Below are 17,475 nucleotides of genomic sequence, written 5' to 3'. Positions count from 1 at the left end.
ATATTGTCCTAATGCCCTTATATCTACTTGCAGTTCATTAGAAATCCTCGTGAGTACCCTTAACAGGGATTTCATAACGATGGGTTCTCATAATTTTGGGACACTTTCTTGACTTTTATGTGATAGGAATCCAATAGGAATTTCCAACACGCCTTTTCAAAAAGGATGCCTGAGAGTTGGATTCATGTAGTTAATTCATCACGTGTAATTAGTTTTGCAGTATGAAAGAGTCACGAAAGTGTCCCAACATTATGAGAACCCCTTGAACAATCCTTTATTCTCTTCTTGATTTCTTTCTCTCGCCTACAGTACAAGATACAACACACCAGCGTACATAGTTATGTTATTTTTATTTCGTTTTTTTATTAAAAAAAGCATAAACTATAATGACATGTTGTGAATAATATAATGTAGTATATAATGGGAAGCTTATATCGTTGACGATTAGTCTTGCTGTGAAGATGTTGGCAATGAACCAACGCTCCTTCCACGCGCTTCGTTGTAATAATGAGTCGATGATAAAATGTTCACTTAAATGCTTAACGCATGTGTGTATCAGACTGTAACACTGGATCACATCCAAAACGATATAAAAAGCATTAAAACAAAAACAATATTAAAAAAAAAAACAATAATCCAAAACATTTATGCCACTTCAACTCTTACGATCTCCGCCTACTTCTTGTCCCGCACATAGTACGTGTGCTGTTTGGTGACCTTCGACAGCTTCAGGTTGTCGTGTGCGGCGGCCGGGCAGCGCCCTTCGTGCTGCTGGATGTACTGCACCTTGTACGAGCTGGTGCCGTGGAACTTGTCGTCCCCGAACGAGATGCTGGACGCGTTCGCTTTGGTCGACGAGCTGCGCGTGACGTTCATGGCGGAGTGGTAGTCGCGCAGCGATTTCTGATTCGCCGCCGACATGCTGGTGGAGGAGCTCGCGGTCGCGGTGCTACTGCTGTTCGATAGCCCCGTACCGGCCAGCGTCGGTGGTGGACACGGTTGGCCACGCACCGTCCGGTTGGTGATGGTTCCCGTTTCGAGCGTCTTCACGTAGTCCTGCATTCTCGATTCGGCCGATTCCTTGCCGCGGCGGTGCAGCGAGCTGTAGCTGGTGCGGTTCGTCGTCGAGTACATGGCGCTGTCGTTCAGGTTCGAGATGCTCTTGCGCTGGATCGAGCCGGATACGCTCATGCCACCGGCCACCCCATTGGCGGCGTGCTGCGTTGTGGTGGCGGTGGACGTTTGCGCCGGTCGGCAGAGGATCGAGTTGTTCACGTTCTCTGACGACGCGAAGGTGTTCTTCCGATTGTACTGCTGCTGCTGCTGCTGCTGCTGCTGTGACGTGGAGGACTGCTGTCCGATCGTGCTCGTGTTGCGGGTGGTGCTTGATTCACTCGTTCGGCTCGACTTCATCACGTTCGAGGCTGTGGATGTGGAGGACGCGGTCTGGGAGGACAGCTGCTCCTGCAGCGAAGAGTGGTGAGCGTTCGATGCGTTCTGGGCAGACGCTTTGCCGGCGGAACTGTTGTTATTGCTGTCGCTGGCGTTTGTCACGTGGACGAGCTTTCCTCCGATCAGCTTGGTGGTGGTGCTTGTCTGCTGTCGCTTGGAAGAGCTACTATCAATGGTGGACTCACCCAACACAATGCTAGAGCCTCCACGTGCTCCTGCTGCAGGGCGACCCGAAGGCGAACCGGCAGACACGGTCGTTTCACGCACTCCCCGTTGTACGGTCTTATCGCTCACGATCGTACTGCTCGATTGAGATTTGCTAACCGACGAGCTGGAGGTGGACATGGAGTGAGAGTGCATTTCCGTACCGACACTCTGCGTCTGATGCTGCTGACGTGCCACGTGATCCGAATGCACCATCTTACTATCGCCGTGCACTGCTCCATGTTGATGTTGATCCTGAGCGAATGACTTGCTTTCCGTTTTGATCGTCTTGGTGACCCATTTTCCACCGATCAGTTTCTTCACCTGTGTTTCTGCCATCTGGCCGGATCCGGCCTGGCTTGAGGTGGTCAGTGAACCGTTACGTCGCCCGACTGGGTGTCCGTTGGTGGATGATTCGGCGTGAATGATATTGTTCGTCGAGCGTGTTTGAGACTGCGTCTTTGTAGACGAATGGCTGCCCATGGAAGCGGTGGTCGTGTCCTGAAGGTTGCTGCTTGTTGCCCCATGTACACTCTGTCCCGTGGTCTGTACGTTAGAGATGCTTTCCATACCATCGAACCCTGTCTTCTGGCGTTCGACGAAGCTTTTATCCGTTACGACGACCCCGTCGATTGCAAGCTTTTCGGACGCGAGCTTCGACGATGCGGACTTGTCCGTTACGACCTTTCCATCAATTACGACCTTGCTGCTGGAGGAAGAAACCTGTGACCCGGTCACTTGTTCGCGCGTGTGATGCTGAACTCCTCCCGGCATTGGGCCTCCATCATCGCCTGTTACGATCGTACCGTTTGTGCGCGTGTGACGTGTCTCTCCGTGCCGTAGCTGATGAAGAGAGTCCTGGTGTTGATGAGTATTGCTGCTGCTGCTGCTGCTGCTGCTGCTCTTGATGGCTGATGAATGTTGCTGCATGGTGGAGGAGCTTGTCTGATGCACCTTCGAGCTGGAGGATGAAGACTTCAGGCTGTGGCTGCTATGGCTCTGGTGCTCCGTCATTCCGCCGACAACCGTTTTGCCATTAACCACGTGATGCTGGCTGTGATTGGTAATCGATTCGGCAACATTTCGGCCCGAAACGTCATGAATCGATTGCGAATGTTTCGTCGCGGATCGTTGCGAGGTTGTTTGATCGCGTTCGTTGGTGCTAGCTTCAATGCGCTGCGCTCGATTGATGGCAGTAGAACTAGAGACCTGCTCACTGGTATGGTGTTGCTGCTGATGCTGGCTGTGGCTGTGCGTGAATGACTCTGACTCGGAGCGGGTGGCGTGATCGTGCACCTCGCTGCTAGTGACCTGTCTGCCGGTGGGCTGCTTCTTCTCTCCCTTCAGGATGGTGGTGACCGTTTGCGTGGTCACCAGTACCGCACCGTCGGCGATGCCCGGTTCATGCACCTCCTTTAGTATGGCTTCCTTGCGCTGCTTCTGTTCCGTGTACTCCTTGAACGTGTTGTAGTCGCCCTCGATTTGCAGATTATCCTGCGGTTTCACCTGCTTCGGTCGCTCGGCCGGCCGGAACTGTGGCTTTTCGGGCTTCTCAAACTCACCCTCGGTACGCAAATTATCCTCCGGGCGTATTTGTTTGGGCCGTTCCGCTGGTTTGAACGTAGCCTTTTCTGGTCTTTCGAATGATCCCTCCGGTCGTAGATTGTCATCGTGTCTGATCGGTTTGGGACGTTCACCAGGGCCGATCGGGGACTTTTGTGGACGTTCGAAGTCTCCTTCGGGGCGCAGATTGTCCTGAGGTTTGATCTGTTTCGGACGCTCGGCCGGACGGAACTGTTGTTTTTCCGGAGTCATAAAATCTCCTTCTGGGCGTAGATTATCATCAGGCTTTATCGGTTTTGGACGTTCGCCAGCTACAAATACTGTTTTTTCTACTCTTTCAAAGTTTCCTTCGACTCGCAAGTTATCCTCATGCTTCACGATCTGGGCACGATCGGGTTTACCAACTGGTGTTGGTTTCGGGCGTTCGAAGTCTCCTTCTGGCCTGAGATTGTCCAGAGGTTTCACTTGCTTCGGTCTTTCTGCCGGTCTGTACTGATGCTTCTCTGGTTTTTCAAAACCTCCCTCTGGTTTAAGGTTATCTTCCGGTCGAACCTGCTTCGGTCGCTCGGCTGGTCGGAATGGAGATTTCTCGGGACGCTCAAAGTCTCCCTCGGGACGAAGATTATCATCGTGACGCACAGGCTTCGGTCGCTCTCCAGGACGATACTCTGGACGCTCAGGAGTCTGGAACTCTCCTTCAGTACGCAGGTTATCTTCAGGTCGAATCTGCTTCGGACGCTCGGCCGGTCTGTACTGAGGCCTCTCAGGCTTCTCGAAGTCTCCTTCCGGTCTGAGGTTATCCTCAGGTCGAACCTGCTTCGGACGCTCGGCCGGTCTGTACTGAGGCTTCTCTGGAGTAGAGAACTCGCCCTCTGGACGAAGATTGTCCTCAGGACGAACCTGCTTCGGTCGCTCGGCTGGTCGGAATGGAGATTTCTCGGGACGCTCGAAGTCTCCTTCAGGACGAAGATTATCATCGTGACGCACAGGCTTCGGTCGCTCTCCAGGACGATACTCTGGACGCTCAGGAGCCTGGAACTCTCCCTCAGTGCGCAGGTTATCTTCAGGTTTGATCTGCTTCGGACGCTCGGCCGGTCTGTACTGAGGCTTCTCAGGCTTCTCGAAGTCTCCTTCCGGTCTGAGGTTATCCTCAGGTCGAACCTGCTTCGGACGCTCGGCCGGTCTGTACTGATGCTTCTCTGGAGTAGAGAACTCGCCCTCTGGACGAAGATTGTCCTCAGGACGAACCTGCTTCGGTCGCTCGGCTGGTCGGAATGGAGATTTCTCGGGACGCTCGAAGTTTCCCTCGGGACGAAGATTATCATCAGGTCTTATGGGCTTCGGTCGCTCGCCAGATATGTAAACCGTTTTCTCAGTACGTTCGAAGTTGCCTTCCATATACAGATTGTCCTCGTGACGAACAATCTGAGCTCTCTCGGCCTTTCCTACAATCGTAGGCTGAGGTCGTTCGAAATCACCTTCGGGTTTGAGGTTATCTTGAGGACGAACCTGTTTTGGACGCTCGGCCGGTCTGTACTGAGGCTTCTCTGGAGTAGAGAAATCGCCCTCTGGACGAAGATTGTCCTCAGGACGAACCTGCTTGGGTCGCTCGGCTGGTCGGAATGGAGATTTCTCGGGACGCTCGAAGTCTCCCTCGGGACGAAGATTATCATCGTGACGCACAGGCTTCGGTCGCTCTCCAGGACGATACTCTGGACGCTCAGGAGCCTGAAACTCTCCCTCAGTGCGCAGGTTATCCTCAGGTTTGATCTGCTTCGGACGCTCGGCCGGTCTGTACTGGAGCTTCTCAGGCTTCTCGAAGTCTCCTTCCGGTCTGAGGTTATCCGCAGGTCGAACCTGCTTCGGACGCTCGGCCGGTCTATACTGAGGCTTCTCTGGAGTAGAGAACTCGCCCTCTGGACGAAGATTGTCTTCAGGACGAACCTGCTTCGGTCGCTCGGCTGGTCGGAATGGAGATTTCTCGGGACGCTCGAAGTCTCCCTCGGGACGAAGATTATCATCGTGACGCACAGGCTTCGGTCGCTCTCCAGGACGATACTCTGGACGCTCAGGAGCCTGAAACTCTCCCTCAGTGCGCAGGTTATCTTCAGGTTTGATCTGCTTCGGACGCTCGGCCGGTCTGTACCGAGGCTTCTCAGGCTTCTCGAAGTCTCCTTCCGGTCTGAGGTTATCCTCAGGTCGAACCTGCTTCGGACGCTCGGCCGGTCTGTACTGAGGCTTCTCTGGAGTAGAGAACTCGCCCTCTGGACGAAGATTGTCCTCAGGACGAACCTGCTTCGGTCGCTCGGCTGATCGGAATGGAGATTTCTCGGGACGCTCGAAGTCTCCCTCGGGACGAAGATTATCATCAGGTCTTATGGGCTTCGGTCGCTCGCCAGATATGTAAACCGTTTTCTCAGTACGTTCGAAGTTGCCTTCCATATACAGATTGTCCTCGTGACGAACAATCTGAGCTCTCTCGGCCTTTCCTACAATCGTAGGCTGAGGTCGTTCGAAATCACCTTCGGGCTTGAGGTTATCTTGAGGACGAACCTGTTTTGGACGCTCGGCCGGTCTGTACTGAGGCTTCTCTGGAGTAGAGAAATCGCCCTCTGGACGAAGATTGTCCTCAGGACGAACCTGCTTCGGTCGCTCGGCTGGTCGGAATGGAGATTTCTCGGGACGCTCGAAGTCTCCCTCGGGACGAAGATTATCATCGTGACGCACAGGCTTCGGTCGCTCTCCAGGACGATACTCTGGACGCTCAGGAGTCTGGAACTCTCCCTCAGTACGCAGATTATCCTCAGGTTTGATCTGCTTCGGACGCTCGGCCGGTCTGTACTGAGGCTTCTCAGGCTTCTCGAAGTCTCCTTCCGGTCTGAGGTTATCCTCAGGTCGAACCTGCTTCGGACGCTCGGCCGGTCTGTACTGATGCTTCTCTGGAGTAGAGAACTCGCCCTCTGGACGAAGATTGTCCTCAGGACGAACCTGCTTCGGTCGCTCGGCTGGTCGGAATGGAGATTTCTCGGGACGCTCGAAGTCTCCTTCAGGACGAAGATTATCATCAGGTCTTATGGGCTTCGGTCGCTCTCCAGGACGATACTCTGGACGCTCAGGAGTCTGGAACTCTCCCTCAGTACGCAGGTTATCCTCAGGTTTGATCTGCTTCGGACGCTCGGCCGGTCTGTACTGAGGCTTCTCAGGCTTCTCGAAGTCTCCTTCCGGTCTGAGGTTATCCTCAGGTCGAACCTGCTTCGGACGCTCGGCCGGTCTGTACTGAGGCTTCTCTGGAGTAGAGAACTCGCCCTCTGGACGAAGATTGTCCTCAGGACGAACCTGCTTCGGTCGCTCGGCTGGTCGGAATGGAGATTTCTCGGGACGCTCGAAGTCTCCCTCGGGACGAAGATTATCATCAGGTCTTATGGGCTTCGGTCGCTCGCCAGATATGTAAACCGTTTTCTCAGTACGTTCGAAGTTGCCTTCCATATACAGATTGTCCTCGTGACGAACAATCTGAGCTCTCTCGGCCTTTCCTACAATCGTAGGCTGAGGTCGTTCGAAATCACCTTCGGGCTTGAGGTTATCTTGAGGACGAACTTGCTTCGGACGCTCGGCCGGTCTATACTGAGGCTTCTCTGGAGTAGAGAACTCGCCCTCTGGACGAAGATTGTCCTCAGGACGAACCTGCTTCGGTCGCTCGGCTGGTCGGAATGGAGATTTCTCGGGACGCTCGAAGTCTCCTTCAGGACGAAGATTATCATCAGGTCTTATGGGCTTCGGTCGCTCTCCAGGACGATACTCTGGACGCTCAGGAGTCTGGAACTCTCCCTCAGTGCGCAGGTTATCCTCAGGTTTGATCTGCTTCGGACGCTCGGCCGGTCTGTACTGAGGCTTCTCAGGCTTCTCGAAGTCTCCTTCCGGTCTGAGGTTATCCTCAGGTCGAACCTGCTTCGGACGCTCGGCCGGTCTGTACTGAGGCTTCTCTGGAGTAGAGAACTCGCCCTCTGGACGAAGATTGTCCTCAGGACGAACCTGCTTCGGTCGCTCGGCTGGTCGGAATGGAGATTTCTCGGGACGCTCGAAGTCTCCCTCGGGACGAAGATTATCATCAGGTCTTATGGGCTTTGGTCGCTCGCCAGATATGTAAACCGTTTTCTCAGTACGTTCGAAGTTGCCTTCCATATACAGATTGTCCTCGTGACGAACAATCTGAGCTCTCTCGGCCTTTCCTACAATCGTAGGCTGAGGTCGTTCGAAATCACCTTCGGGCTTGAGGTTATCTTGAGGACGAACCTGTTTTGGACGCTCGGCCGGTCTGTACTGAGGCTTCTCTGGAGTAGAGAAATCGCCCTCTGGACGAAGATTGTCCTCAGGACGAACCTGCTTCGGTCGCTCGGCTGGTCGGAATGGAGATTTCTCGGGACGCTCGAAGTCTCCCTCGGGACGAAGATTATCATCGTGACGCACAGGCTTCGGTCGCTCTCCAGGACGATACTCTGGACGCTCAGGAGCCTGAAACTCTCCCTCAGTACGCAGGTTATCCTCAGGTTTGATCTGCTTCGGACGCTCGGCCGGTCTGTACTGAGGCTTCTCAGGCTTCTCGAAGTCTCCTTCCGGTCTGAGGTTATCCTCAGGTCGAACCTGCTTCGGACGCTCGGCAGGTCTGTACTGAGGCTTCTCTGGAGTAGAGAACTCGCCCTCTGGACGAAGATTGTCCTCAGGACGAACCTGCTTCGGTCGCTCGGCTGGTCGGAATGGAGATTTCTCGGGACGCTCGAAGTCTCCTTCAGGACGAAGATTATCATCAGGTCTTATGGGCTTTGGTCGCTCTCCAGGACGATACTCTGGACGCTCAGGAGTCTGGAACTCTCCCTCAGTACGCAGGTTATCTTCAGGTTTGATCTGCTTCGGACGCTCGGCCGGTCTGTACTGAGGCTTCTCAGGCTTCTCGAAGTCTCCTTCCGGTCTGAGGTTATCCTCAGGTCGAACCTGCTTCGGACGCTCGGCCGGTCTGTACTGAGGCTTCTCTGGAGTAGAGAACTCGCCCTCTGGACGAAGATTGTCCTCAGGACGAACCTGCTTCGGTCGCTCGGCTGGTCGGAATGGAGATTTCTCGGGACGCTCGAAGTCTCCCTCGGGACGAAGATTATCATCAGGTCTTATGGGCTTCGGTCGCTCGCCAGATATGTAAACCGTTTTCTCAGTACGTTCGAAGTTGCCTTCCATATACAGATTGTCCTCGTGGCGAACAATCTGAGCTCTCTCGGCCTTTCCTAAAATCGTAGGCTGGGGTCGTTCGAAATCACCTTCGGGCTTGAGGTTATCTTGAGGACGAACCTGTTTTGGACGCTCGGCCGGTCTATACTGAGGCTTCTCTGGAGTAGAGAAATCGCCCTCTGGACGAAGATTGTCCTCAGGACGAACCTGCTTCGGTCGCTCGGCTGGTCGGAATGGAGATTTCTCGGGACGCTCGAAGTCTCCTTCAGGACGAAGATTATCATCAGGTCTTATGGGCTTCGGTCGCTCTCCAGGACGATACTCTGGACGCTCAGGAGTCTGGAACTCTCCCTCAGTGCGCAGGTTATCCTCAGGTTTGATCTGCTTCGGACGCTCGGCCGGTCTGTACTGAGGCTTCTCAGGCTTCTCGAAGTCTCCTTCCGGTCTGAGGTTATCCTCAGGTCGAACCTGCTTCGGACGCTCGGCCGGTCTGTACTGAGGCTTCTCTGGAGTAGAGAACTCGCCCTCTGGACGAAGATTGTCCTCAGGACGAACCTGCTTCGGTCGCTCGGCTGGTCGGAATGGAGATTTCTCGGGACGCTCGAAGTCTCCCTCGGGACGAAGATTATCATCAGGTCTTATGGGCTTCGGTCGCTCGCCAGATATGTAAACCGTTTTCTCAGTACGTTCGAAGTTGCCTTCCATATACAGATTGTCCTCGTGACGAACAATCTGAGCTCTCTCGGCCTTTCCTACAATCGTAGGCTGAGGTCGTTCGAAATCACCTTCGGGCTTGAGGTTATCTTGAGGACGAACCTGTTTTGGACGCTCGGCCGGTCTATACTGAGGCTTCTCTGGAGTAGAGAACTCGCCCTCTGGACGAAGATTGTCCTCAGGACGAACCTGCTTCGGTCGCTCGGCTGGTCGGAATGGAGATTTCTCGGGACGCTCGAAGTCTCCCTCGGGACGAAGATTATCATCGTGACGCACAGGCTTCGGTCGCTCTCCAGGACGATACTCTGGACGCTCAGGAGTCTGGAACTCTCCCTCAGTACGCAGATTATCCTCAGGTTTGATCTGCTTCGGACGCTCGGCCGGTCTGTACTGAGGCTTCTCAGGCTTCTCGAAGTCTCCTTCCGGTCTGAGGTTATCCTCAGGTCGAACCTGCTTCGGACGCTCGGCCGGTCTGTACTGAGGCTTCTCTGGAGTAGAGAACTCGCCCTCTGGACGAAGATTGTCCTCAGGACGAACCTGCTTCGGTCGCTCGGCTGGTCGGAATGGAGATTTCTCGGGACGCTCGAAGTCTCCCTCGGGACGAAGATTATCATCGTGACGCACAGGCTTCGGTCGCTCTCCAGGACGATACTCTGGACGCTCAGGAGCCTGAAACTCTCCCTCAGTGCGCAGGTTATCCTCAGGTTTGATCTGCTTCGGACGCTCGGCCGGGCTGTACTGAGGCTTCTCAGGCTTCTCGAAGTCTCCTTCCGGTCTGAGGTTATCCTCAGGTCGAACCTGCTTCGGACGCTCGGCCGGTCTGTACTGAGGCTTCTCTGGAGTAGAGAACTCGCCCTCTGGACGAAGATTGTCCTCAGGACGAATCTGCTTCGGTCGCTCGGCTGGTCGGAATGGAGATTTCTCGGGACGCTCGAAGTCTCCCTCAGGACGAAGATTATCATCGTGACGCACAGGCTTCGGTCGCTCTCCAGGACGATACTCTGGACGCTCAGGAGCCTGGAACTCTCCCTCAGTACGCAGATTATCCTCAGGTTTGATCTGCTTCGGACGCTCGGCTGGTCTGTACTGAGGCTTCTCAGGCTTCTCGAAGTCTCCTTCCGGTCTGAGGTTATCCTCAGGTCGAACCTGCTTTGGTCGCTCGGCCGGTCTGTACTGAAGCTTCTCTGGAGTAGAGAACTCGCCCTCTGGACGAAGGTTGTCATCGGGTTTTATCGGCTTGACACGCTCCCCTGGGGTGTATCCTGCTCGTTCCGGCACCGTAAATGCTCCTTCGGGCTTGAGATTATCTTCATGCTTGATTGGTTTTGGTCGCACGTAGTCAGCTTTAAGCTTCGTGACATCAACCTTTTCCAAATCGTCCTTCGTCCACGTGAGTCTGCGTTCCGATGTTTCGTTTGCGGTGCTGCTATGTTCAATCGTGTACGATTCCCTTCGATTCAGATGATCTTCTGCATCTTCTATTGTCCATGTTCCTCGTCTTCCCGACGTTGCTTGCGCACTGAGCTCTGATGTGAAATTTTCTAAAAGAAGAAAATATTAAAAATAATTATAGTGCAAACACAGTTTACATCTGGATTAAATTTACCTTGATGGTAAAAATTTTCCGAATTGCTCGTGGCAGTATATTTTGAGGATTTAGTTTGTGTCGTTGCAGTACCTCCTCCACAGTTGTAGCAGTTATGCCGTCTGAAATGTGAAGTTCATAAAAGGATATATTCAATTAATTTATAATTTATAAAAAATGGTAAGTTATGTCCTGGCTAATTAATCGGAAAACTGCGCTGAATATTTAGAAAAGATGCCGGAAATGTTTCATTGACAAATATGGTAGCGGAATCAGTTGCTCACGTAGGAGAAAGCGGGGCAAAATGAGCATGTTAAGCAGATTACTGAATATTCCTTTGAGTATGCCACAAAACACAATTTTTCTTTCATTATTGTATGTCTCCACCATTTATCTATGGATTAAAATTGCCACATAGAATGAAAACAACTTAAAAACATGAAAATAATGTAAAATACAAGTTGATGTTTTCGAGAAGCTTTTTTGACACGCGGGGTAAAATGGGCACATGTAAACAAACTGTGAAACGTCAAAACACTGGGGCAAAATGGGCCACAACAACTGCGCTTAGGTAATGGTCTATGCTTTTGCACACGTTTCGAGAAATGTATTTTCGTTCTATCTTTTGTTTTGCTGGTCAGAAAAGCCCTTAAAATTCTTCCAAAAATATGTTATCAAAATTACAACAGTTTTTACACGTTTAAACCTACCAAATCGAATCTTTTGAAGCTGTGCCTGTTATCATTATTGAGGCGACAAATACAACACCATAGCCTCACCAAGCGCCATATGTCAAAAGCATCTGCCCATTTTGCCCCAAGCGTTACTGTTCATTTTGCCCCACGTGAAGGATTTTTGTAATTTTTGTTATATTAGTAAAAATACGCATTCAATCGCCTTGCTTTCTTCAGACAAATTGTATAGAAATATCATATCTCTAAAAACATATCATGTAAAACTTCAACGCATCCCTGTGACACTGGTTTAAGCTTATTTTCGAAGTGGCAAAAATTACATCAATATGCTACTAAACCTTATTTCGCATTTTTCTTCGTTATTTGTTATGTAAGGGTTATGAAACTTACCTGGTGTTCATAGAACACTCTAATGAATACATTTTGAGGATTGCAAAGTTTCTTTGTAGTCAAAAAATGCTTAAATAGAGGGTGCCCATTTTGCCCCACATGCCCATTTTGCCCCGCTTTTCCTTAAGTACCTAAACCCAGTGGCGGATTTAACGGTGCGCGGACTGAGCGGCCGCGGGGGGCCCCGTCAATGTAGGGGCCCCGTGTATGGTAATTCCAGCATATAGAACAATGTGTACAGTACTCTCAGCAAGAGCTTCTGTGCTAGATAGGGGCCCCATGGATGAAGGGACTCATAAAGTATAGGGGCCCAGTGTAAATGGTGCCCCGAATCATACCAGGATCGGTATTGATTCGATTTAGTTGGAGATTAATTTGCGAAACGACATGGTGTTGGGATCAACTCTAGAGACAGTGGGAGTGCTTAATTAAATTCAGGATAGGTTTAGGTTCATGATCAGTTTCAGGGGTAATATTTTATAAGATTAGTTCAAGGACAGGAATGTTCAAAACATGTTCCAGGACTGTTATACGTTTAAAATCTGTTTCAAGACAAATATGGTTCCGGGACCAATTCTAAAACCATTATGAGAATAGGATTAGTTCCATGACCGTTATGGGGGTTAAGTGAACTAGTTTCTCTTAATAAAAGCTTCTTGATTCTATTCGAGAGGCACACAAGAATTGTGGTGTCTTTTAAAATTAAAAGTTCAAAAATTCCCTACGAAATAAATTATTTTTTATACATAGTTTTTTGTTTTTGTATTTTACTTAGAAAAAAAAACAACTACTCCTATTTCATCGCTACGTTGTAATCACAAAAGGCCAAACATACATAAGAAACCCTCTACATACAGGGAATCGCCACACAATGAAGAAGTGTGAAGAGAAGAATCAAAAGTGCTCACAGCTGAAAGCATCCGTGGCAAGAGGCAAACCAAAACAAAGTAAATAAATAACACCCAACATTGCTGACAGCGGGCGCTGCCGATGATGATCGCACAACTACCACCGCCAGCAAACACCACTATCTCGCATCTCGGGCTCAATCGTGGCAAAGCACCCGCGATGATGTCATCGCGGGCAAGGCGCGTAGGTTGATTGTAAATGAGCATAAATTGAAACGACGGCGACCAAACGAACCGCAAACACGCTCAGCACGGCGATCTTGCCAATTGACCATTTAAGGTTTACACACGGTCGTCGGCATTGATTGGGGGCAAGTGGTCAGGAGAGTGGGGTGATATGAATGAGACATGGAGGAATTGGGAGAAGTGAACCAGTGGGCTATTAATTCCGACCAAGTAGAGGGACGAGCATCGCCGTCTGTGTGCTGCAGTTTCAACTTCCGATCGCGTTGAACGCTTTTGAAGGACATGCAACGTCCCCCATACCGCTGGTGGGTGTTTGAAAACCAGACGTGAGACCAATAAGAGGACAGAAAAACGTGGGCATCAGGGAGGCCGCCCACCTCATTGTTACACTTACCCGCAGGTACAGATTTCGCAGATGCACTGCTCCTGGATGGTTTGTTGGTCTGTGCGTTTGGACGTTTTGTTGATCTGGTTTCGTTTCTGATCGCTCAGATCGCTCACCTCCTTGATTGTCACACGGTCCTGCGAAAGAACAAATACGGGGACAAAATGTGGTTTTAAAATGATCTAGATGTGTCTTGTTCCATCGAGACCTACCACCATGTCCATGGATTTCATGTTTTTCGTTCGCTCCGACTCGTCCAGCTCCGAGCGTCCGGAGCTTTCCTCCAGGAAGGTGATCTTTTCCAGCACATCGATGTGCTTCTTCTGATCGATCGTCTTCCACTGCTTGGTCTTGGCATCGTATACCTACACATACAAGCACATTAAGGGATTAATGTTAGTTGTGATGGTCAAAAGCACCTTCAGAACCCAACCGCAATGCGTAGCAACACTAACCTTCGTCATCTGAATCGTCGTGGTGATGTTGGCTAGCTCGGGACGCTCCACCTCCAGCTCCTGGACGATCTCCACCGGTATGTCGGTAGTAATGTCCTTCTCCAGTATCGTCTTCTGGTCGACCAGCTCCCATCGCTTCAGCTTCGGGTTGAACAGTTTCGCCTCGAACGACGTTTTGGTCACGTTCGTCACGTCGTCCTGCAGGTCCGCCGTCACGATGTCTTTCGGCACAATTTTCTCATCGATCAAGTTCAGCCGCCGCCCGTGCTCGTCGTAGATCTTGCGCTTCAGGATGGCAGCATTCGATTCGCGCTGCTCGCGATACTCGGACGTTTTGCGCCGGGAACGGCTTTCCTCGTCCATCTGCGCATAGTGCGAGGACGTTTCGTACGTTTTGGTCGACTCGGAGTGTTGCTGGCGCTGCTGCGCCTCGCTCGCCGATTCCGTAATGAGCTGCGTGCTCTGGATCGTACTGGCCAGTGCGTCGTGTGCCGACGAAAGGCTGGCCACGGTGTGGGCCGACTCCGTTTTCATGAGCATATTGTTGGAGTGTTGCTGACCGGTGGACGAATCGTGCAACTGCACCGAGTAGTTGTCCAGTGTGGTTGAGTCGATGATAGAGTCCTTTGCGCTGCTGGACGTCATACCCTTGGAAGTGGACACATTGTGACTCTGCTTCGTGGATGTACTGGTAGAAGACATGTAGTCATTCGATGACTTTGAATCCATCGCTTCGGAGCTCTGGAAGGACGAGGAACTGTAACCTTGCGCCGCTTGATACGATGAGGAGCCGGTGGTCGTGATCCGGTTGCCCGCTGTATCGTACAGCACTTGATTCTGGTTGTTCGCCGCCTGGCGAAGTTTGGCCGTTCCAGCGGAACTGTCCTTGGCCGACTTCGACAAATCGACTCCGTCGGAGCTCTGGAACGAGGAGGTACTGTAGCCCTGCGCGGCTTGGTACGAGGAGGAAGTGCTCGTGATCTGATTACCCGCCGAATCGTACACGATTTTCGTGGTCGGCGCTTGACTCTGTGCCATCGAGTAGCTCTGGCTGTCATGCTGCTGGCGGGTCTTGCCATCTCCATCCACCAGCTGGAATGATTTCTGATCGTACGTGGAATGGTCCGGCAGGTGTGATGACTGTACTGTGGACAGCGACTGTCTACCACCGTTCATCGACAGCGTATCCGTCTGTCGTCCGGACTGTGCACTGTCGCTCGTACCATGTGCGGACGACTGGAATGTTTCCGACACAGACTGAGCCTTGCTTTGATCACTCGACATCAGTTTACTGGTGCTCGAGGACGACGACGACGACGAAGTCGTGTGGGAGCTTTTGCTCTGCTTCGACTCAGACTTGTGTGAACTGGAGATTGCACTAGATTCGGACACATTTTTCTCACTACGCATCGCACTCTGCGATGAAGATGACAATGATGATGATTGCTGCTGCTCTTTCTTCGTTATGGCACTGCTGCTACTTTGCATGACTTTGCTGGTGCTACTGCTCGAAACGGCACTGCTGTCAAGGGCCATTTTCGAGATCTCGATCTTGCTCGGCCCGATGGTCGATATTACCTGCTGACTAGCATCACCGGACACACTGGACTGGAGGGTGGTATGACCATCGCCAACACTCTCACTGACGTACGATTGCTTGCGCGCACTTTCACCACCACTGAGCAGCACCGTTTTCTGTGTGACCGTCCCGGCGGGCAGCTCCATACCGGCCGGGGCACCGATCAGTGCGGTCGAGCCGATCGTATCACTCGCGATGTGATGTATCTCCTCGATGAAGCTATCGATCTGTTTGGCCCGGTTAGCCTCACTGCGCATGCTGCTGACGGTGCTGAACTTTGGCCCATCCTTCTTGGAGCCTTGCTCACGCACTTCACTGATCACGCGCCCATCGGAGGACTTTCGCTGCACTGTACTTTCCACTGCACTGGACTGGACCTTCGAGGTCGACGAGGAGGACGACGATGACGACTGCTGGAACGAACTGCTGCTGTTCGCCGTCGATGAGCTGACGGTTGCCATCGATTCCAGCGGCATGGCAACCGTACCATGATCCACCGTAACCGTCGTCACCGTTTGCTGTCCGGCTCGCTCGGAGTCTAGCAGGCTCTGAGTTTTCAGCTTCGTCTGCTTGTCGCGATTATTCAACCCCATCTTTATCGGGATACACTTTGCGTTCTACTTTTATCACTTATTGCACACCAATATCACTACCGTTTAACGTACTTATTATTCAATTACCCTGTAGCGTGGGTGTGTTTTTTCAGTTATCTTTCACCACCGTACGATACTTTTGCACTGCACTGATAGCGTGATGACACCCGTTATCACTAACCGTGGCCAGTTAGCGCGCTAGAATCACTTTTCCAACCATCTGCGCGCGGCCATGCGTTGACACACTTTGCGGATGCGCGATGAGGTAATCACGTTGTGCTTGGTTGGTGCGGGGGGGATATGTCGGATCACACAGTGCACAAAGCGGGGCAACAGAGAGACAGCAGCAGCACAGGGTCACACTACTAGCAGCACTGGGACCGGAATGCACGAACGAACTGAACAGTGCCGAGATGCAGGGCAGCGTTTTTGAGCGAACGAAACAACCCCGCCGCTCACTCACACACACGCACACAGTCACACGAATCTCCCCACGGTCGGTCGGGGGGTTGGGGATGCCTTTTACCTCGTGCCCTTTCTCTGTACACCTTGTTTTGCGCTGAGCGCGAGATAACGTGCGCGAGAGAAAGAGAGTTGGTGCGCTTACGCCTGCGCGCACGAGAAGAAGCCGGTTCGGTATGTTGTTTTAAGCACTGGTTTACTGGTGTACATACACACACACGCACACACACACACACACACACGGTAGCCCTTGGACAGTTTCGAGCGCGGACACGGAGCAGTAGAGGAGATCACTTGTTTACTGGCCGACGGACGGGATGGAACTGAGTTCGGCGCCGGTTCGCTCCATGAATTAAATATTATGAAAAGGCCGTCGCGGTGTAGCAGCGGTGTTCCCGCGACGCCTACGTGTGTGTCGACGGTTTGCGGCCACGACGCGTATGATGACGCGCACCGAGCATGAAGCCCACCGGGGCTGCGATGCGTACGTGTGTGCGTACCGCGCTGCGTGTACGTTGCGAAAGTCGGCGCACCCTGCGGCGGGCAATCGATCTGATCTGCTTACCCATTGCGGTTCCCGGCAAAGGGCATCCCGCAAAACGGCGGGAAAGAAGATCCCATCCCGTCGGATCGGAAGTGATCGCCGGTCTTAGCGATAGACCACTCTCACTTAAGTGGCCGGCAGGCAGCACGTTGGAATGCGCGAAGAACTTCAAGAACAATGGCTCTATTTTTAGTTCCGTTGCGTCAACATCCCGACCCGCGCGTGCATTCTCGTCGGCAGCGGACAGGCAGAGGGGATATATTGTGTTTCGAATGTGGCCGAAAGGTTCTAAAACACGTCGCGATGCTGCGGAAACATCAACCGAATGGTGCCCTTTTTAATTTCCCTTTTTCGATGAATTTTCCACCCATCACATCACAGAGAATACCAAATTTAGAAACACAAAACCGCCGTGATTCACCAACCCAAAGCTGCCAAGGTGCGGTGCGTGAGTGTGTTGCATCGGGTTACACAGCACCTCCGTGTCACCGAGTCACCGGTGCGAAGGCGACATCGACTACATTACCACCTCCCAACGGGTTC

The 17,475-nt window shown here is 52.1% G+C and overlaps 1 protein-coding gene across 7 annotated transcripts; it reads right to left on the bottom strand.

The window, feature by feature from the left end:
* Window positions 1–331: 331 nt before the first annotated feature.
* Window positions 332–16,728, bottom strand: LOC121597645 (titin). 7 transcript variants are annotated; one of them, XM_041923541.1, is made up of 6 exons: window positions 13,755–16,728; window positions 13,512–13,664; window positions 13,309–13,436; window positions 10,757–10,857; window positions 4,524–10,691; window positions 332–4,175 (listed from the first exon to the last, which is right to left on the bottom strand). In XM_041923541.1, exons 1-6 carry the CDS (start codon window positions 15,924–15,926, stop codon window positions 676–678), a joined length of 12,222 nt encoding a protein of 4,073 aa, XP_041779475.1. In that variant the 5' UTR covers window positions 15,927–16,728; the 3' UTR covers window positions 332–675. The 7 variants fall into 7 exon arrangements, with proteins under 7 accessions (XP_041779475.1, XP_041779479.1, XP_041779481.1 ...); XM_041923545.1 differs by having other exon boundaries at window positions 332–4,501; window positions 5,198–10,691; XM_041923547.1 differs by having other exon boundaries at window positions 332–5,893; window positions 7,286–10,691.
* Window positions 16,729–17,475: the final 747 nt, after the last annotated feature.

The sequence above is a fragment of the Anopheles merus genome, chromosome 3R (genome assembly GCF_017562075.2).
Source record: "Anopheles merus strain MAF chromosome 3R, AmerM5.1, whole genome shotgun sequence".
NCBI classification, from domain to species: Eukaryota; Metazoa; Arthropoda; class Insecta; order Diptera; family Culicidae; genus Anopheles; species Anopheles merus.
Note: the sequence above shows the minus strand (reverse complement) of the source record. Positions and strands in the feature narration are given on the sequence as shown.